The sequence below is a fragment of the Pleurodeles waltl genome, chromosome 12, assembly GCF_031143425.1.
Source record: "Pleurodeles waltl isolate 20211129_DDA chromosome 12, aPleWal1.hap1.20221129, whole genome shotgun sequence".
NCBI classification, from domain to species: domain Eukaryota; kingdom Metazoa; phylum Chordata; class Amphibia; order Caudata; family Salamandridae; genus Pleurodeles; species Pleurodeles waltl.
Window position 1 is genome coordinate 245,975,563 of NC_090451.1, and position 19,744 is coordinate 245,995,306.

General features: G+C 47.8%; 1 protein-coding gene across 1 annotated transcript in view; it reads right to left on the reverse strand.

Annotated features, from left to right (window-relative positions):
* Positions 1–19,744, reverse strand: part of LOC138268205 (neural-cadherin-like) — a 506,556-nt gene that overhangs the window by 73,335 nt on the left and 413,477 nt on the right. Inside the window, exons 25-26 of the mRNA XM_069217644.1 lie at positions 15,342–15,469; positions 14,328–14,451 (exon numbers count right to left, since the gene is read on the reverse strand). Coding sequence (XP_069073745.1) covers positions 14,328–14,451; positions 15,342–15,469 — 252 coding nt within the window. The remainder of the gene's footprint in view (positions 1–14,327; positions 14,452–15,341; positions 15,470–19,744) is intronic.

Consider the following 19,744-nt stretch of genomic DNA (forward strand, 5'->3'; position numbering starts at 1 on the left):
TCCAGATCCCGGCGGTCGGACCGCCGGGATCCGGATGGCGGTAGCGGGGGTCGCGGGGCCCCTGGGGGCCCCTGCAGTGCCCATGCCACTGGCATGGGCATTGCAGGGGCCCCCGTAAGAGGGCCCCTACATGTATTTCACTGTCTGCTGCGCAGACAGTGAAATACGCGACGGGTGCAACTGCACCCGTCGCACAGCTTCCACTCCGCCGGCTCGATTCCGAGCCGGCTTCATCGTGGAAGCCTCTTTCCCGCTGGGCTGGCGGGCGGTCTGAAGGCGACCGCCCGCCAGCCCAGCGGGAAAGTCAGAATTACCGCCGCGGTCTTTCGACCGCGGAACGGTAATCTGACGGCGGGACATTGGCGGGCGGCCTCCGCCGCCCGCCAAGGTCAGAATGAGGGCCTATATTTGTTGAAACCATCCATGAGCCAGCCTCACCACACAAACCAGGCGTTGAGAAAACGGCCTTTACTGAACTCAAATATTCAGCACAAAACTTGAGAGCGCTTCACGTCAGCTCTCTAGGAGCCCCTTTCCCGAGACAGAAGCTTTTATCATAGCTGCATCTTGTTCACTAGCACTGCCACCATTTTAGACGACCCTTGTCTTCCTCTCACCGCATACTGGCACTGACAAGGCGACGCTCCCGCTCCTCCTTCCACAAACAGGGGTCTCCTTGCAGCTGAAATATAGATGCAAAGAAACACCACTAGAACTTCACTCCAGTATGTAGATAGCTGGAGTAATTTTATGCGCACGCTGCGTGGAAAGACATCCTCGACCCGTGTGGTCTCAGCACCAGGTGGCCCCGAGCTAAACTGAGTGAACATTCCATAAGTGACAAACACAAATACCATTCTGTGATGTAACGCTTGCGCATGCTCTGTGTGAACAAACAGAAGCCCAATACAGAGCTGATCTCCCCAGCACAAAATGAGGCCAGAGGCATCATTGGGCTGCCAATGGTCAAGTAGCCCAATACAGAACAGATGTCCCGGCTGGCTTTCTGTAGCCCAAAGCTCACGTCAGAGGTATAGGCTGTGGACTGACATGCTCATAGGCCTAGAGGGGGGCTCACAGTTATGATGGTAATCTGCACTGCCCTGGAGCGGCGCAGGCACCTTTCTTGAATTCCTCGGGATGTCCCCGGACCTCCAGATGGGTGTAAGCAAAATTGTTTGGTAGCGGCTGGGTGGCTCACTACATCCCTTCTAACTTTTAAACAAAAGAAAAACAATAAAGATAATGCAGGAGCTGCTGGACCCCACAGAGAGAGATCGGCACAATCTCTGTTCAGCACATATAGGCCCTCATTACGACTTCAGCGGTCTATTCCGTAGACCGCCGAAGTCACCGCCACCATATTATGACTGCTGGCTGCTCTCTGCCACTATTTGGCAGGGAAGCCGCCAGCAGCCATACTGGCAGTCGGCGGTCTAGTGGAGCTTGCACCCCCGCCACCGGTGCGTCACCACAACACCGCCCATTGTATTACAACATTGTAAATGGCATGGCGGTGTTGTGTTGGCGGGGCGCTGGCGGCAGAGCAAGCGCCATGGACCCTGCTCCCTGCCGCACGACCGCTGCGACCACCAGGTAAGGTGATCGTCCGACCGGGGGTTAGGGGGAGGGGGGAGAGGGGGTGTTGAGTGCGTGAATGGGTGTGTGTGAATGGAGGGGGGTGTTATGTGCGCAAGTGTCTGTGTGCTTGTGTGAAAGCATGTATGCGGGGGTGGGGGGAGTACGTGTGCGTGTATGCAGGGTGTGTGTCGTGGCCATGTGTGTATGTGTGTGTGAATGAGTGAGTGTATGTGTGTGTGTATGTATGTAAGTGTGGTGTGTGCATGCGTGGATTGGGGGGGTGTTGAGTGCTGTGTGCGTGAATGAGGGTGTGTGTGAATGAAGGGGGGTGTTGTGTGTGTTTGTGTTCATGTGCAAGTGTCTGTGTGCTTGAGTGAATGCATGTATGCGGGGGGTGGGGTTAGTATGTGTGTGTGTATGGGGGGGGTTAGGGGGTGTTGTGGCCATGTGTGTGGGAACGAGTGAGCGTGTATGTGTGCGTGTATGTATGTAAGTGTGGTGTGTGTGTGGATCGGGGGGACGGGTGTGTGCGTGCGTGGGGCAGGGGGGCCAGTAAGGGGACCGGGGGGAGGGAGGGAGAGGCTTCGCTGCTTGGGGGGGCATCCTACATGGAGGGGGGGGGGGGGGTTGGGAAGCCCTGTTGTGGAAACAGGAAGCAGTATTCCTGGCGTCAGTATCCTTTCAGTCAGGAATTTCGTGGCGGGGCTGCCGCCACGGAATCCCTGACAGAAAGGATACTCATAATACCGCAGGCGATGTTAGGTGGACCGCCGGGCCAAAGGTGGTCAACCTTCGGCCAGGCGGTCCCACTCCCCTGGTGGTATAGGTGGTGAACTGGCTGTGATGCAGCCAGTTCACCGCCGTGGTCATAATTTGGCAGTCCTGCCCTGCCACGCTGTCGGCGGTCTGACTGCAACCACAGGTGTGGTGGGGCATGACTGCCAAAGTCATAATGACCACCATAGTCTTCAGTCTCTGGCTAGGACTGGGGTTAAGGAGAAGCTGATGCAGATGACCACAGCTTGCGACCTCTACAGAGCTAACGAGCGGCTTCTCACCAGCCTTCGGATCTGTTGGTGTTGCGGGTGTTCCGCTCCTCTCGCTGTCTGAACTATCTTTCCAGTTCATTTTCGGCGATCCCACTGTTGCAGTGTCAACAGGATCATAGGTAGTTTCCGCCCCCTGATTTGTGATGGTTCCTCACAAATCTTTATAAACCACAACACATTCCTCAATACTGTGTTTCCTCTCTTGGCGGTGATCATGGTACCACGCTCTCTCATTACAACCCACGCTTCCTTTTCAGAGGGAGTGAAAAATTTCCAACCAGGGTGGCGGTCCTTAATAACTACCCTGTCGCCCACCTTAAGAGTGGGTTCCACATCCCTCGTTCTCGGCTAGCCTTATCGTGCTTTGTCCTTCTCTTCTCCTGCGATGGCAAAACATTGATAATAGCAGGTGCCCACAATGGTCCCAGCGGCATTACGTCTCGAACTGCCCTCTTCATTAATTAGTCGGTGGGTGCACAGCCTTATTATGAGGGGAGAGTCTGGCAGTATGCCCTTAGAAACGTATGTAAGCAGCCCTCCAAGTCTTCTCCCTTTTCTACTCCAATCATGAGAGCTCGGTTGAGGTTTCTCATGAACATTTCCACCTCTTCATTGGCCTGTGGCCAGTGAGGGGTTGTCTTCCTGTGGCGTACATTCAGGTGCTGTAAATACTCTTGGAACTCCTGTCCTTTGAATGGTGGGCCATTATCTGTTTTAACTTCCTTAGGCACCCCTAACAATGCAAAAACTTTATCAAGACCTGGCTTTACACCCACAAACATCATAGATCGGACAAGCTCTACTGCTGGAAAATTGGTGTGACTATCCAGAACCACTAGCGTGAATCTGTTATCTAGGAAACTCCAGAAGGCCATTCTTAAAGATGCCTAAGGCCTACTCACAGCATCATCAGTAATTACTGGCATAACGGGGGCTCCCCACTCGTGAGCACACAGGATCTACAGTTCTTCACCTGGTACTTGACCATTTGGTCCATCCTCAGAAACCAAAGCTTACTATGGAGGCAAGCTTTCGTTTTAGAAATGCCCTGGGTCCTCTGATGAGCCAGTTCCACCGTGCGGCTACACAAACTGCGAGGTATGATTATTTGACTGCCTCTGAGGACAAGTACTTCTTTACTATCACTGAGCTCATCCCAGCACCGCTACATTTGTGTCCCCGCTTCTCACTCTACCTCTGTCAAGCCCCGAACACCATTGAGGAAGTACTTCCATTGCGTCCCATTAACATACTCTTGACACGCGTCAGGCAAGCATCAGAGTTGGTTGCCTAAACAATCTCTTCCACTGAGGGGTATGCCATCTCAGTGCCCATCCTTACAAATCCTTCTGCTCCAGTTTCGTCTTCCTTCTGTTCACTGGGATCCATTGCCAGAGGGTGGTGTGATAAGTATTCCGCTTGGCTGTTTATGCCAGATCCATACACTGCTTCAAACGAGTATTGTTGAAGTTGGACGGCCCATCTTTCAACCCTCAGGAGATCATTCGGGGCAGTGCCTGCGAACAACGGTACCAGTGGCTTGTGAACCATAACTACTTGAAACGTTTGACCACAGAAGTACAGATGTAAATGTTTGCACGCCTATCTTATAGCCAGGCCCTCCCTTTCTATCTGGGCATAAAGTGTCTCCACAGCAATGAGTGCGCTGGTCGCATATGCTACCAGGGGACCCACTGCCTTGGTCCTTCATTTGTAGCAGCACCGTACCCAAGCCAACTGGATTAGCATCTACTATTAACTCTGTTTGGTGCCTTGGACTTAAGTATGCCAAGGTGGCATCATATAGCAGACCTTTCTTCACTTCGTTAAATGTCTGCGCTGCCTTAGCTGTCTATTTCCAGGGCACATTCTTCTGGATCAAATTTTGAAGTAGGTCGGAGATAGTGGCTAGATCGAGTATAAACGGGCCACAGTGACTGGCCATTCTCAGAAAGCTATGAACCTTGGACTGGTTCTTCAACACAGGAGGAATTCTTATGGCTTTCACCTTCTGTGGGTCCACTTGGAGATCATCTTTAGAAAATGTGTATCCGAAGAATTCCACTTAATTTGCACAGAATAAGCACTTTTGGCGGTGGAGCGTCAGTCCTCTTTTTACAATCCGTTGAAGAGTTGCTCTTAGTCGCAAGTGATGCTCTTCCAGCATGTCAGATAAAATGAGTATATTATCACCTAAGTTGATGACTCCCACCAGTCCGGACAGGGTCTCACATATGGCATTCTGAAAGACTTCAGCTGCTGACGAGATGCTGAAGTTGAGGTATTTAAACCTTCTTAGTCCCATGTGTGGGGAGAATGTCATTATGTAACGACTAGACTCCTCCAGTACCAATTGGTGATGGCCAGAGTTCAAGTCAATTTTGGAAAACTACTTTGCCCCATTGATATGTGCAATGATCTAGTGATATGATGTCTCTTTCACAGTGAATGGCCTGGTTGGTTAGTCGCATGTCCACACACAGCCTTACTGCCCCCAGCTGTTTGGGTTTTGGGGGCGACACCCACAGAGTGGGCACTGTTGCTTTCTCAATCACCCCGCTCATTCCAATTGCTCCAAGTCCTTCGCTACTAAAGGGCAAAGATGGGATGATACCCCCCAATGATGCGGAGCCACTGGTCTCACCGACTCGTCTATATGGAGCTTGACTTGCACACCTTTCAGGTATCCCAGTCCTTGGAATAGTTCAAGAAACTTAGCCAAGATGTCATCAGCATGGGATTGGTGGATCTGATTTGCAAAATCAGTAGACTAAGGTCCTCGGCGGAGTGGCAGCCAAGGAGAGTGCCAGTGCTGCCTTTAGTAACATGAAATTTAGTTTTGGTTTTACAGTCCCCGTGAGCGACCTTATCTTTGATGACATCTTTTAGTGAAAGGGGTTCAGTGCCTCCATATGTGTATATCTTTGCCTTTGTTGAGAGCATTTCCGGTCAAGGTTCTAATTTGAGGAATTGCTCTGCATCGATTATATTCATTGAAGCCCCTGTGTCAATGAAGGCTGTGATCTTCACACCATCGATGTCTACTTGGCACCTGGGAGAAGGTCTCCTTTGCTGATTGTCTCTTCCTGTGAACAATATGGTGAATATCTCTCTGTCATCCTCCTCTCCTCCAGTTGGTTGGTCTGGGCCTGGTCATCCTTTCTGTCCTCCAGCGAAAGCTCCCTGATGTTCGCACTTTGCCTCCCTTTCGCAACTGAGGTTCCAGTGATGCCAGAGCTGCAGCAAACCTTTGCAAAATTATTCAACCGGCCGCATTTGATGCACGGCTTGCCTTGTGCTGGACATCTTCTTGGTGGGTGGTGGTCCATGCAACAACTTCCACATCCTTTATCGTTGGGCTTGGCACTGGTAGCCCCAAAGGGCCTTGCTGGACGTTGCTGGATGGCCTCTATCTGTTCCTCTTTTATTTTCACCACTGGAGAACTTGCTGGACTACTATAGTTCATGGGATCGAGCCAAGATTAGTATATCATCTAAGGTTATGACAGGCTGTCGAAATATCAATTTCCGAAGGTTGGACGACCTGCATCCCTGAATCAACTGCACTCTTATCTCATCTTGCTTGTTGATTCCTATGAACATGCACGCCAGTTTGCACAGTTGCACAAAGAATGTGTCGGCTGACTTCACTTCTTCTTGACGTGTTTGGCAAAGTTTGAACCTTTTACAGTCCAGATTTAATTCAGGGTCGAAATGTCTATTCAGAGCCGCTACAGCAGAATCAAAGTTATCATTAGCACCTATGTTTGGTAGATCTTCGAACCGTTTGTACAATTCATCTCCTCCCATGTGCAGCATCATCGACCTCATAATGGCGCTATTAGTTTCACGTGTGACGCAAAAGTAATGCTGCAATCTCCCAATCCACTTGCGCCAACGCAGTACGGCTGTTGCAGGGTCATCAAGTTGGCTAAAGGGCAGCATCACTGCAACTAGAGCATTTGCGCAATGTTGTAGTGCTGTGGGTGCTGCTGTCTGAGGTGGCATCGACATGGTGCCTTCCCTCTCTTTCTGTCTCAGTCCTTCCACAACGCCGGCACTTCCCTCTCACCTTGGGCTCTTGAAATGTAGTATTTGTTGCTTTTACACTGCAGCCCATGGAACCAATCGATTAGGTGCAGCAAGGTGTCTCTCTCCTCACACAGTTCATCTTCTGCTCCCCCTCTCCCTGCCCCCCTCTAGGCAGGTCACAAAGCTTCACAGTGCAACAGCTGCACTGGGCATGTGCACTCCAAATCCAGGCTTTTAAGTGCAGGCCACGCTTCTTGCAGTCTCAAAAAGGGTAGAGGGGGAGGGGCCACTTCACCTTCAGGCTCTTCTTTTTTGTACTCTACAGTTACCTGGGCCAGCACGCGCTTGTGTGCTGTAGTCGGTGTGCAGGCATTGCCATCAAGCGGGCGCACTGCAGATTCAGGGGAGTGGCCTCGCTATCGGTCGCAGGCATGATCCACACTCGCTGCTCCATCACCAGCCACCAGACAGAGTCGCTCTGCTCCTGCAGCACAGCAGGCGGCTGCAGCTTCAGACATCGCACAGCACCAGCCCTCGCTTTGTGGGAACACCACCTTAGGGCCGATGTGACATGCCTTGGGAGGGTTGCCCGCCTCGTCGCCAATGTGGACTCTGGACTCATATGCTCTTAGGCCTAGAGGGGGGCCTCAGCGGGCAAGCAATTCACAGGACACAGACTACAATTATGGTGGTAATGTGCACTGCCCTAGAGTGGCGCAGGCAACTTTATTTAATCCGTCGGGCCACATTCGGCCCTTCAGATGGGTGCAAGTAACATTGTTTGGTAACTGCTGAGTGGCTCACTACAAGAGGCATAGTTTGGATGTCATTTGGATGCCTCTGTTGCCTGAACTAGGATCTGAGTGCTGCCCCTTGCAGCTTTCACACCTCACTCCAGTCTGTTTTTGTGACTTTTGAAGAAGTTATTGTAGATTACGTGTATCAACCTCAATGTGATTTGATCTGAATCAAAAGGCTGTGATGTCACTACTAGCGATATCATCGGGGTGAAATGTCATGCGACATCACAAGTGATGTCAAAGGGGGCAAAACTGTACACGTGATGAAAAGTTTCAGTAACACTAGTGCAATTTTCTGCAGTAGCTAGTGTTTCTTTAAGCTTTTTTGATCTCTCGTAACCATTTTAAATCTACAATATTTCAGCCTCTTTCCTGCATTTTTTAAATATTCTTTTGGACTGAGGTAAAACACAGAGCAGGATGAAGTATCTCACGAAAAATACATCTTGAAACCTAGTGAGATAGCCAGTCTTAGAATGAAAATGTCACTTACCCAGTGTACATCTGTTCGTGGCATCAGTCGCTGTAGATTCGCATGTTTTACATAGCTCGCCATCTGGTGTTGGGCCGGAGTGTTACAAGTTGTTTTTCTTCGAAGAAGTCTTTCGAGTCACGGGACCGAGTGACTCCTCCTTTTGTCTCCATTGCGCATGGGCGTCGACTCCATCTTCGATTGTTTTCCCCCGCAGAGGGTGAGGTAGGAGTTGAATTGTAGTAATAGTGCCCATGCAATGGAGTGACTAAGTATGTACTTATTTAAGGTTGAAATTATATATATACAAATAGTTGAAGGTAACTTCCGAACTGCTACAGGCTCCCGGGGAGGCGGTGGGCACATGCGAATCTACAGCGACTGATGCCACAAACAGATGTACACTGGGTAAGTGACATTTTCAGTTCGATGGCATCTGTCGCTGTAGATACGCATGTTTTGCATAGACTAGTAAGCAGTTATCTCCCCAAAAGCGGTGGCTCAGCCTGTAGGAGTGGAAGTAGTCTGAAACAATGTTCTTAATACGGCTTGACCTACTGTGGCTTGTTGTGCGGATAACACGTCTACACAGTAGTGCTTGGTGAATGTGTGAGGCGTAGACCATGTGGCTGCCTTACATATTTCTTGCATTGGGATGTTTCCTAGAAAGGCCATGGTAGCACCTTTCTTTCTGGTTGAGTGTGCCCTTGGTGTAATGGGCAGCTGTCGTTTAGCTTTAAGGTAGCAGATTTGGATGCATTTAACTATCCATCTGGCTATACCTTGTTTTGATATTGGGTTTCCTGCATGAGGTTTTTGAAATGCAATAAATAGTTGTTTAGTCTTTCTGATGTTCTTTGTTCTGTCAATGTAATACATTAATGCTCTTTTGACATCTAATGTATGTAGTGCCCTCTCAGCTACGGTATCTGGCTGTGGAAAGAACACTGGAAGTTCCACTGTTTGATTTAGATGGAACGGTGAAATAACCTTTGGTAAAAATGTTGGATTAGTCCTTAGGACGACCTTATTCTTGTGTAGTTGTATAAAAGGTTCTTGTATTGTAAACGCCTGAATCTCGCTTACTCTTCTTAGGGAAGTAATGGCGATGAGAAATGCAACCTTCCAGGTTAGGAACTGTATTTCGCAGGAGTGCATGGGTTCAAAAGGTGGACCCATAAGTCTAGTTAGGACAACATTTAGGTTCCATGAAGGAACAGGTGGTGTTCTTGGTGGTATAATTCTCTTAAGGCCCTCCATGAATGCTTTAATGACTGGTATCCTATATAGGGAAGTTGAATAGGTAGTCTGCAGGTATGCAGATATTGCTGCAAGGTGTATTTTAATGGAAGAGAAAGCCAGGTTAGATTTTTGTAAGTGAAGCAAGTAACCCACTACATGTTTTGGAGTCGTGTGTAATGGTTGGATTTGATTAATATGGCAGTAGCAAACAAACCTCTTCCATTTACTTGCATAGCAGTGCCTGGTGGATGGCCTTCTGGCTTGCTTTATGACTTCCATACATTCTTGGGTAAGTTGTAAGTGCCCGAATTCTAGGATTTCAGGAGCCAAATTGCTAGATTCAGCGATGCTGGATCTGGGTGTCTGATCTTTTGGTTGTGTTGTGTCAATAGATCTGGCCTGTTGGGCAATTTGATGTGGGGTACTACTGATAGGTCTAGCAGCGTTGTGTACCAGGGTTGCCTTGCCCAAGTTGGTGCTATTAATATGAGTTTGAGTTTGTTTTGACTGAGTTTGTTTACCAGATAAGGAAGGAGAGGGAGAGGAGGAAAAGCGTAAGCAAATATCCCTGACCAGTTCATCCATAGGGCATTGCCTTGGGACTGCTTGTGTGGGTATCTGGATGCGAAGTTTTGGCATTTTGCGTTCTCCTTCGTCGCAAACAAGTCTATTTGAGGTGTTCCCCAGAGTTTGAAATAGGTGTTCAGAATTTGGGGGTGAATTTCCCATTCGTGGACCTGTTGGTGATCTCGAGAGAGATTGTCTGCGAGTTGATTCTGAATCCCTGGTATAAATTGTGCTATTAGGCGAATTTGGTTGTGAATTGCCCAACACCAAATTTTTTGTGCTAGCAGGCTTAACTGCGTGGAGTGTGTCCCCCCTTGTTTGTTTAGATAATACATTGTTGTCATGTTGTCTGTTTTGACGAGAATGTATTTGTGAACTATTATTGGTTGGAAAGCTTTTAGTGCTTGAAAAACTGCTAGCAGTTCTAGGTGATTTATATGCAGTTTTGTTTGATGTACGTTCCATTGTCCTTGTATGCTGTGTTGATCGAGGTGTGCTCCCCACCCTGTCATGGAAGCATCTGTTGTTATTACGTATTGTGGCACTGGGTCTTGGAAAGTCCGCCCTTTGTTTAAATTGATGTTGTTCCACCATAGAAGCGAGAGGTAAGTTTGGCGGTCTATTAACACCAGATCTAGAAGATGACCCTGTGCTTGTGACCACTGTGATGCTAGGCACTGTTGTAAGGGCCTCATGTGCAGTCTTGCGTTTGGGACAATGGCTATGCATGAAGACATCATGCCTAGGAGTTGTAATATCATCTTTGCTTGTATCTTTTGTGTTGGATACATGCGTTGTATGATGTTGTTGAAATTTTGGATTCTTTGGGGACTTGGAGTGGCTACTCCTTTTGTTGAGTTTATTATGGCTCCTAGGTATTGTTGTACCTTGCACGGCAGAATGTTGGATTTCGTGAAGTTGACGGTGAACCCTAGTTTGAAGAGGGTTTGTATGATCTGATTTGTGTGGTTTGAGCACTCTATTAACGAATGGGCCTTGATTAGCCAGTCGTCTAGATATGGGAACACATGTATTTGCTGCCTTCTGATGTGTGCAGCGACTACTGCTAGACATTTGGTAAAGACTCTTGGTGCGGTTGTTAGTCCGAAAGGCAATACCTTGAATTGGTAATGTATTCCTTTGAATACAAACCTTAGGTATTTCCTGTGCGATGGGTGTATTGGTATATGGAAATACGCGTCTTTGAGGTCTAAAGTTGTCATGTAGTCGTGTAGTTTTAGCAATGGTAACACTTCTTGTAGTGTGACCATGTGAAAGTGGTCTGATTTGATGAATGTGTTTACTATTCTGAGGTCTAGGATTGGTCTCAGCGTTTTGTCCTTCTTTGGTATCAGAAAGTACAGTGAGTAAACTCCTGTGTTTATTTGTGTGTTTGGTACTAATTCGATTGCATTCTTCTGCAATAGTGCCTGCACTTCTATCTCCAGGAGATTGGAATGATGTTTTGTCAAATTTTGTGCTTTTGGTGGTATGTTTGGAGGGAATTGTAGAAATTCTATGCAATAACCATGTTGGATAATTGCTAGAACCCAAGTGTCTGTAGTGATTTCCTCCCATGCTTTGTAATAATGACCTATTCTTCCCCCCCACTGGTGTTGTGTGGAGGGGGTGAGTGACATGTGAGTCACTGCTTAGTAGTAGGGGTTTTGGGGCTTTGAAATTTTCCCCTATTCCTAGGGAATTGCCCTCCTCTATATTGTCCCCGAAAACCTCCTCTGTACTGTCCCTGGTAACTGGACGGTGTTGCCTGTGAGGTGCTGGCTTGTGTGCCCTCACCCCGAAACCCCCCTCTAAAGGGTGTTTTACGGAATGTGCTGTAATTCCCTCTGCTCTGCGGGGAGTAGAGTGCGCCCATGGCTTTAGCAGTGTCCGTGTCCTTTTTGAGTTTCTCAATCGCTGTGTCCACTTCTGGACCGAACAGTTCTTTTTCGTTAAAAGGCATATTGAGAACTGCTTGCTGAATCTCTGGTTTAAATCCAGACGTTCGTAGCCATGCATGCCTTCTGATAGTTACAGATGTATTAATTGTCCGTGCAACTGTATCTGCAGCGTCCATGGAGGAGCGTATTTGGTTGTTTGAAATGTTCTGTCCCTCCTCAACCACTTGTTTTGCCCTCTTTTGTAGGTCCTTGGGCAGATGTTCAATGAGATGTTGCATCTCATCCCAATGGGCTCTGTCATAGCGCGCAAGTAGTGCCTGAGAGTTAGCGATGCGCCACTGGTTTGCAGCTTGTGCTGCGACTCTCTTACCAGCTGCATCGAACTTGCGGCTTTCTTTATCTGGGGGTGGTGCATCTCCAGATGTGTGGGAGTTGGCCCTTTTCCTAGCTGCTCCTACAACGACAGAGTCTGGTGGCAGCTGTGTAGTGATGAAAACCGGGTCTGTAGGAGGCGCCTTATACTTTTTTTCCACTCTTGGTGTGATTGCCCTACTTTTGACCGGCTCCTTAAAGATTTCTTTTGCGTGCCGGAGCATACCAGGGAGCATAGGCAGGCTTTGGTATGAGCTGTGGGTGGAGGAGAGGGTGTTGAATAAAAAGTCATCCTCGACCTGTTCTGAGTGGAGGCTTACATTGTGAAATTGTGCTGCTCTAGCCACCACTTGAGAATACGCAGTGGTGTCCTCTGGTGGAGATGGCTTCGTAGGGTATGCCTCCGGGCTGTTATCTGACACTGGGGCGTCGTATAAGTCCCATGCGTCCTGATCTTGGTCACCCTGGCTCATGGTGGTGTGAGCTGGGGAATGTGATGGAGTTTGTGCTGGTGAGACATTAATTACAGGTGGAGGAGAGGGTGGTGGAGTAACCTTTTTCACCACCTTTGTTTGTGGTGTTTGTTCAGTTTGGAACTCCAATCTTCTCTTTCTTCTAATAGGGGGAAGGGTGCTTATTTTTCCTGTCCCCTCCTGTATGAAAATACGCTTTTGCGTATGGTCTACGTCAGTTGATTGTAGCTCTTCCTCAAACCTATGCTTTCGCATTTGGGAGGTTAGCGATTGCTGTTCTGTATAAGAGCCTGAAACTGGGTCGGTTGCAGTCTGTTTTGGCACCGAAACCCTGTCTGCATCTTTTTTCGGCTCCGAGGTGACTTTTTTCTTTTTCGGGGCCGAAACCTCTCGGCGTCGATCTTCGTCGGTGGCGCTGTCTCGGCGTCGAGCCGTGTCTACACCGGTATCTCGGTGTCGATGCTTGTCTCCAGCACTTTCTCGGTCCCGAGAAGGCTGCGTGCCGGTGTCTCGACCGGAGTCGGACGATCTCGGCACTGTTTGGGCCTTTTTCGGTGCCGACGGTCGGTCACCGAATTTATGGGTCGAGCCATGGCCTGGTGGCAGTGGCGTCCCCTGGGCCTTGTAAATCTTCTTCTGAGTGGTTTTCGACGTCTTACTCACGGTTTGTGTATCGTCGAATCCTTCGGAGTCCGATTCGTGGATCGAAAAGGTTCCTTCCTCTTCTTGTTCCTCGAACTCTCGGTGGGCTGTCGGCGTGGACGCCATCTGAAGTCTTCTGGCTCGACGGTCTCGGAGTGTTTTTCGGGACCGGAACGCACGACAGGCCTCGCAGGTGTCTTCACTGTGCTCAGGTGACAGGCACAGGTTACAGACCAAGTGTTGGTCTGTATAGGGGTATTTATTGTGGCATTTGGGACAGAAGCGGAACGGGGTCCGTTCCATCGGCGTTCTTCTGCACGCGGTCGGGCCGACCAGGCCCCGACGGGGGATCGAAAAACTACCCCGAAGGGCACCGGAGCTCTTCGATCTTTCGACGCGGTGTTGAATCTAACTACGCCGATCCCGAACGCAACAATACCGACGAAAATCTTCCGAAATTAGCTATCTTTCCGTTCCGAAACTCGGAGCGACAGGAACACGTCCGAACCCGATGGCGGAAAAAAAACAATCGAAGATGGAGTCGACGCCCATGCGCAATGGAGACAAAAGGAGGAGTCACTCGGTCCCGTGACTCGAAAGACTTCTTCGAAGAAAAACAACTTGTAACACTCCGGCCCAACACCAGATGGCGAGCTATGCAAAACATGCGTATCTACAGCGACAGATGCCATCGAACACATATTTTCCCAAATAGCCTTTCTGAAATATCTTCATCAATACATTATGCCAGAAGACGTTCTATAAAGATAAGCATTTCTGAATTAATAATCACTAAACGTGGTGGGTGTTTGATTTTTTACACAGCATCAAATACAGGCAAGTAACCTGTTTCCAAGCAATCCTATTTTGTAGGTAACTGAGCTGAGTACATGAAGAAGGGTGATTTGACAATGATCACACAATATTGGTAAGTGGAGATTCCACAATTGGAACCCTGAGGTTTCCAGATTCTATATAGGACAATGTATTCTTGAGCAAAACAATAGTTGAAAGCTACTTTGTGCATCATAAATATTCATGGCTGATGATTCCTCTCACTGTTCTTTAATCCATGACTGCCCATACTTCCTGTACAACATTCAAGACTTTGCTCATTACTGTTTGAGTCCCCTATACAGTATGAATAATCAACAACCATAAGACGGCATATGAAAAAACACCTTCTCTGTACCGACCTGACTGTTCAAGATAACATTGCGCAGGCAGCCTGTGAAATGCTTGTGTTGTATGTGAGGGTAGGAGTAAGAGATGGACTCCTTCACACCACCCAACTGCAGCACCGGGTGTCCACTCCAATAGCTTTAAAAGAAGAAGGCAGCTTTAGTGCATGTTCCTTAGAAACTTGAATATTCTTAACAGAAAAGGTGGTCTTGTGGCCTAGGACAAGTGCAGGAAAAGATACACTAACATCACAATGATAAAAAAAAAAATACATTGAAGAAAGCTATAAAGACAAAGAATCCGTGCAAAGGGAAGCTCTAAACTATGTTGAGTCCTGGAGCAGGTTAATATATACCAAAGGCACCCACAAGCGTATGCTAGTGAATGGAGAACACATCTCAACACTCAAGCTAGATTTAGAGTTTGGTCATCAAAGGAAAGGCTCCTATTTGTAACATAAGTTATAAACCCTTTGTTGGAGGATTCTTCTCTTCAGTGAATCCTCTGCTATGATTAGTTCTGCTCTCCCTATGATGGGTGCAATTCCACTAGAGGATTCTTCACCAGATGATGTATTACTTCCTCCACAAATGAATGTGTCACTCACAGACACCCAACTCTGACACTGTCCCATCATGCTATATTGACAATACTTAATAGTAAACTAAATTCCTGGATCTATTTGGCTTTTAAGCTCTGTTCTCGGCCACTGAATCTGTAATGGTAAATTCTCAAAAGTGACTATTGCACTGTTTTTGCTGGGAAACATTTAGAACAGCCTATTTAAAAGTGAATGTACCTATGAAAGATCTAATCTTAGAGAAAGAGGTTGTGCATAACCATTTCTTTTTAACTAACTTCCCATCTCAGCCAGGACCCTCCTTGTTTGACAAGGGTGCGTGAAAAGACCTTACTAAAACTCCCAAAACTTATTTGTGGGCTACTGGTCTGCATATGCCTGGGCATGGGCTAGGCACTCTAAACACGTATGCCTTCCTTTCTCATAATATTTATTTGTAGGTGTGTACCTTCTGTTTAGTGCAAGTATCCCCGTTGCCTCACAGCTTGAGCGATCGTCGGTTGACAGCCCTTGGCCAAGTCCCTCTGCCTCTGAGACGACAGCGGCCTGACAGCGGTCAAGAATGAAATAAACATCCTATATAAACAAAAAGAAGAGTTGTAAGACTGTCTATGGATAAAAACCTAAAGGCCTCATTACGAGGTCCCCAAATTTTATCCTGCAAGGTCCATCCCCTCAGAGTTACTGACATTAGGGTTACTAGTAACTCCGGAGAGGCTGAGTTAACAGGGATTACACATGGAATCTTGGGGTTCCCCTGAGAAATAAGGAATTACCAAGGAATCATGAATCCGGGTCCAATTCCACCGATAATTCCTCAATCCCCCACAGATGTCCACCTGGAAATTTCAGCAGCCTTCAGCAGCCAGAGCCCCCGAGTGAAATGTAGCAGGTCGGTGAATTTACAGTGGGAATTGTAATTCCAATAAGGTGGGTACTTGCCACTATTGTCTACATCAGATTTTGTTTTTCTTATAATCAAATTTTATTATTATCAAAATAGTCAGTAACAACACAATCTGCCAGCATAGAAATTTGTATCCCTTCCACAGGACAGTTTGAAACAAGCCAGTTGTAAATCATCCATATGCCACTCATCCAACTGTACACTAACAACAACTGTGATGCCCAATAGTGCAGACAGACATAAGCCATGCCCATCCCTCGATCAGATGGCGATTGGGCACATTTGCCAAAGGCCACACTAGAAGGTCGTTTTATCCACAGGAAGAAATTAATTTTAGTAAATATGTTTTTGAATTTTTGGAACCAGGCAAGGGAAGTTCTGAACGGCATAGAGTATTTCTGGTAACATTATCATTTTAAGTAGTACTACTCTGCTGAGAACATTACGTGGAAGTTTGGCCCACGTGGTATGAGCTGTCTTAAAGGGTTCTAATTTAGGCTTCAGGTTAGGTTAGATTTCAGGGCTATATGCACCCTTAAATACTTCAAAACTGAAAATTAAGTCTGCGGACCAGCAGTAGTGTCTGCCAATCAACAAACCTTCAGTCACCCTGCAGTGGAACCAGGAGGGATTTTGACTTGTTAACCTGGAAGCCGGATGACGCCCCATAGAAAGGCAGTAAACAGGCGGGCGCCTTTAAGAGAGAGCCAGGGGAGGAACAAGAGAACTTCAGCCGCATACAGTGCGATGCGGTCCTCCATTGCCACTCCCCAAGGGAATCCCCAGTTCTGGGCATCACACATGACCCATAGCGCTAAGGGTTGTATGGCCAAGGCAAATATAATGGCAGATAGTGGACCCACAGCCGAGTGCCATGACCTATTGAGAATGGAGCTGAAAAGGTGCCATTGACCCAAACATGACCACATGGGTGTGAGTACAGAATCCAGATGTACGACTGTTAGCAGGGCCAAAACCCCATTTTTGTTCATACTACATCCAGAGAAGACCAGTCGACAGAGTCAAAGGTCTTCTCAAAATCTAGAAGCAGTAAGGCAGCAGTGTATGTTCGGTTGGAGAGGCGCGTTAGAGAGATTTGGAATCTGCGGATACAGTGTCTGGTGCTACGATGTGGAATAAACCCACACTGATCTGGGTGGACGAGATATGGCAGCAGTCTGTTTGCCAGGGCCTTAGCATAAATTGAGCTCTGTATTAGTAAGAGATATCAGTTGATAAGACATACAGCATTCAGGGGGTAACACTACAACAGCTGCCAGATCAAGTTCCGGTGTAGGGAGGAATGTCCATTTGTAATCACTTCTTGGTACTTGGCAACGAGTGGGGTGAGATGGGGTGGGAGGGTTTAGGTTGGGCATCAGAAACAACTGAAACAGGTAATAGTATTCAACCAGGTACCCATCTGGGCCTGGACTTTTACTACGTTCATATCTTTAGGAGCAAGCCTGATTTCATCTTGTGTGATAGGTTGATCAAGTGTCAGACAATCGCCTGAGCAGAGCTGCAGTAAGGGGACATCCCTGATAATTAGTACTGAGGCACCCCTTAGTGGGCATTCGGGTGCCACATATAACAAGTGGGAATATGTTGCAAATGCAGCTGCAATGTCTGTCACCTTAGATAGCTTCTCCCCTTGGTCATCTATATGGGCGGCATCAATCAAGAGGCTGGTTCTCTCGTCGCTAGCCAGTATAATGTGTCTGATTTAACACCCCATTCAGCATTGGCAGGCCTCGTCAAGGGACCACTATCAAAGAGACAGCCTTTTAATGGCTAAGCGTTGCTGTACATGTTCATTGGGCAAACCAGTCCATCACGCTCTAAGGCCATAATGCTGGCCTATAACTCTGTTATCTGTTTGTATTTCTCCCTCTCTTTGTCCCCTAAACAGGATCTAGCTTTGCCCCGCAGTGTGGCTTCCAAGCAGTCCACTATGTACCAGGTGAGGCAACAGAGTCTTTATTGAGCTGAAAATATTGTTTAAGTTCCAGAGCAATAAATTATGTAAAAAATGTATCCATTAGGTACCAAGCACTGAGTCTCCAGATCAGGTGAGGCCCTAATCCCAGGGTGCCAAAACAGAGTCCAAGAGGCATAGTCCAAGATGCCACGAGGTACAATAAGGGACCAAGACATTTGAACCAGATCAGTGGCATGTCCTACATGCGTCACAAAGGCCCAGAATATCAACCCAGTTCCCATGTTCCCTTTATACCTACCTCCCGATCCCCTGGGGCCCTATAGAGCTCACCTTACAGTTCATAACATCAAATAAGTCACCCCCTATGATGGTGATTCCCTGGGGTAGATAAAGTGTCACATCTTGTTACCTCTCCAAAGCGGCCTTATCTAAGAGAGGAGGAACATTCACACTGAAAAGATGGATGGGGCGGCCTTCAAGAGTACCTTCAACCACTATACACCTGCCCAGAGAGTCCTGCGTCACCTGGGAGATCACAAACGGCAAGGATCTATGGAGAAGGATTGACACTCCTCTGGATCTTCTCATGTACCCAGCATAGTACACCCTGTCCTACCAATAGTGAGCCAGGAGGGAGCAATTGTTACCTAAAAAATGGGTTTCTTGGATTAGTAAGACTGCTGGGGTGTGACTTTTTGCGGAGCAGAGAAACACACCATGCTTAATTTGGTCTTTTAGGCCACTGACATTCCAAGTCATGAAAGTGAACACACACATGGTTGGAGGGGGGGGGACATTAAGTGATGATGGTGTACTCATAAGACCATGATTGGTGGTCCCTATGGGGAATCTGAGGTCTGGCTGTTAAGCGCCCATAAGGCGCAGATGTTGCATTGTGTAACAGCATATAGGAAACTGAACCCACAACAAAAATTAACTGAAAACCAGAGCGGACCCACACAAGTAATCCACTACCCCTGACAGCTCCACCGCCTCCACCCAGAAGCATCTGTTGCCCTCACAACAAGACCTAGAAGCGTTTCAACTACAGTCCCCCAACGTGACCTGTGCAGGAGCATCATAGCAAAGGATATATTGGATTTGACGGATAAACGCTATTAGATATTAGCGGAGAATTAAAGGACAGTTTTTGTTTCCATAGGTGTCTTCGGTTCTGTGTTCTGGGGTAACTGTGATCCCTGTGGTAATGAGTAAAATGTCTGGTGGTGGATGAGATCAGGGCAGGTATCCTCAGAATCCGAGGAAGCATGAATTTATATTCAAGTGCAGAGCTAAAGGTTTGAACGCCCATAATAATGGTCCCAGCATTCCCATTCCTGGGGGTTAGATGCTCTTGAAACTTAGGAGCAATGCACTCTGAGTCCCAGCACCGGGGCTGTGAATTTATCAATTTTGCTACACATTTGGGAGGTGGATGGTTTGTCCCAACCCATAGTTTATGGTCATGCAGGGATCCATCGCTGCAGAAGAGAGTGGAGTAGTGCTATTCTACTAATGGAGATCGGTAAGAATAGGAGGAGCAGCTGTGGCCTCCCTAAAGTCCCACAGACTAATCATTAGCAGAATATCAGAGAAGGGGACGACCCAACCATTCGCGGTCACCCACAGCCTGCGGCACAAGCAGCTGAAGGCCAGCCTGGGATACGAGTAGGAGCAGGATTGGGGGTGCCTGTGCAATGGGCACAGGAGTCCACATGTCTCAAGAATTCAGGTTGTATGACCTTTGGTCACCGTTCAGTATCATTTACAGAAAGGGGGCTCTCATGGTGCATAATAGGATATGGTAGTTGTTGTAGAGGGCATTGCATGCCACTGCACAGGTTTTCCCCTGGGGCCTGTCCAGCCTAGGATCTTACAGACCGTGTAACAACAGAGCACTATTTTACCAGGAACCCCCTAGGGCAGGCAAATAATTCTATAAGGAAGGAGATAGGGGGACCCCCCCTCAATTGGTGCCCCCTGCTGCAATGCGTTTGGGGGC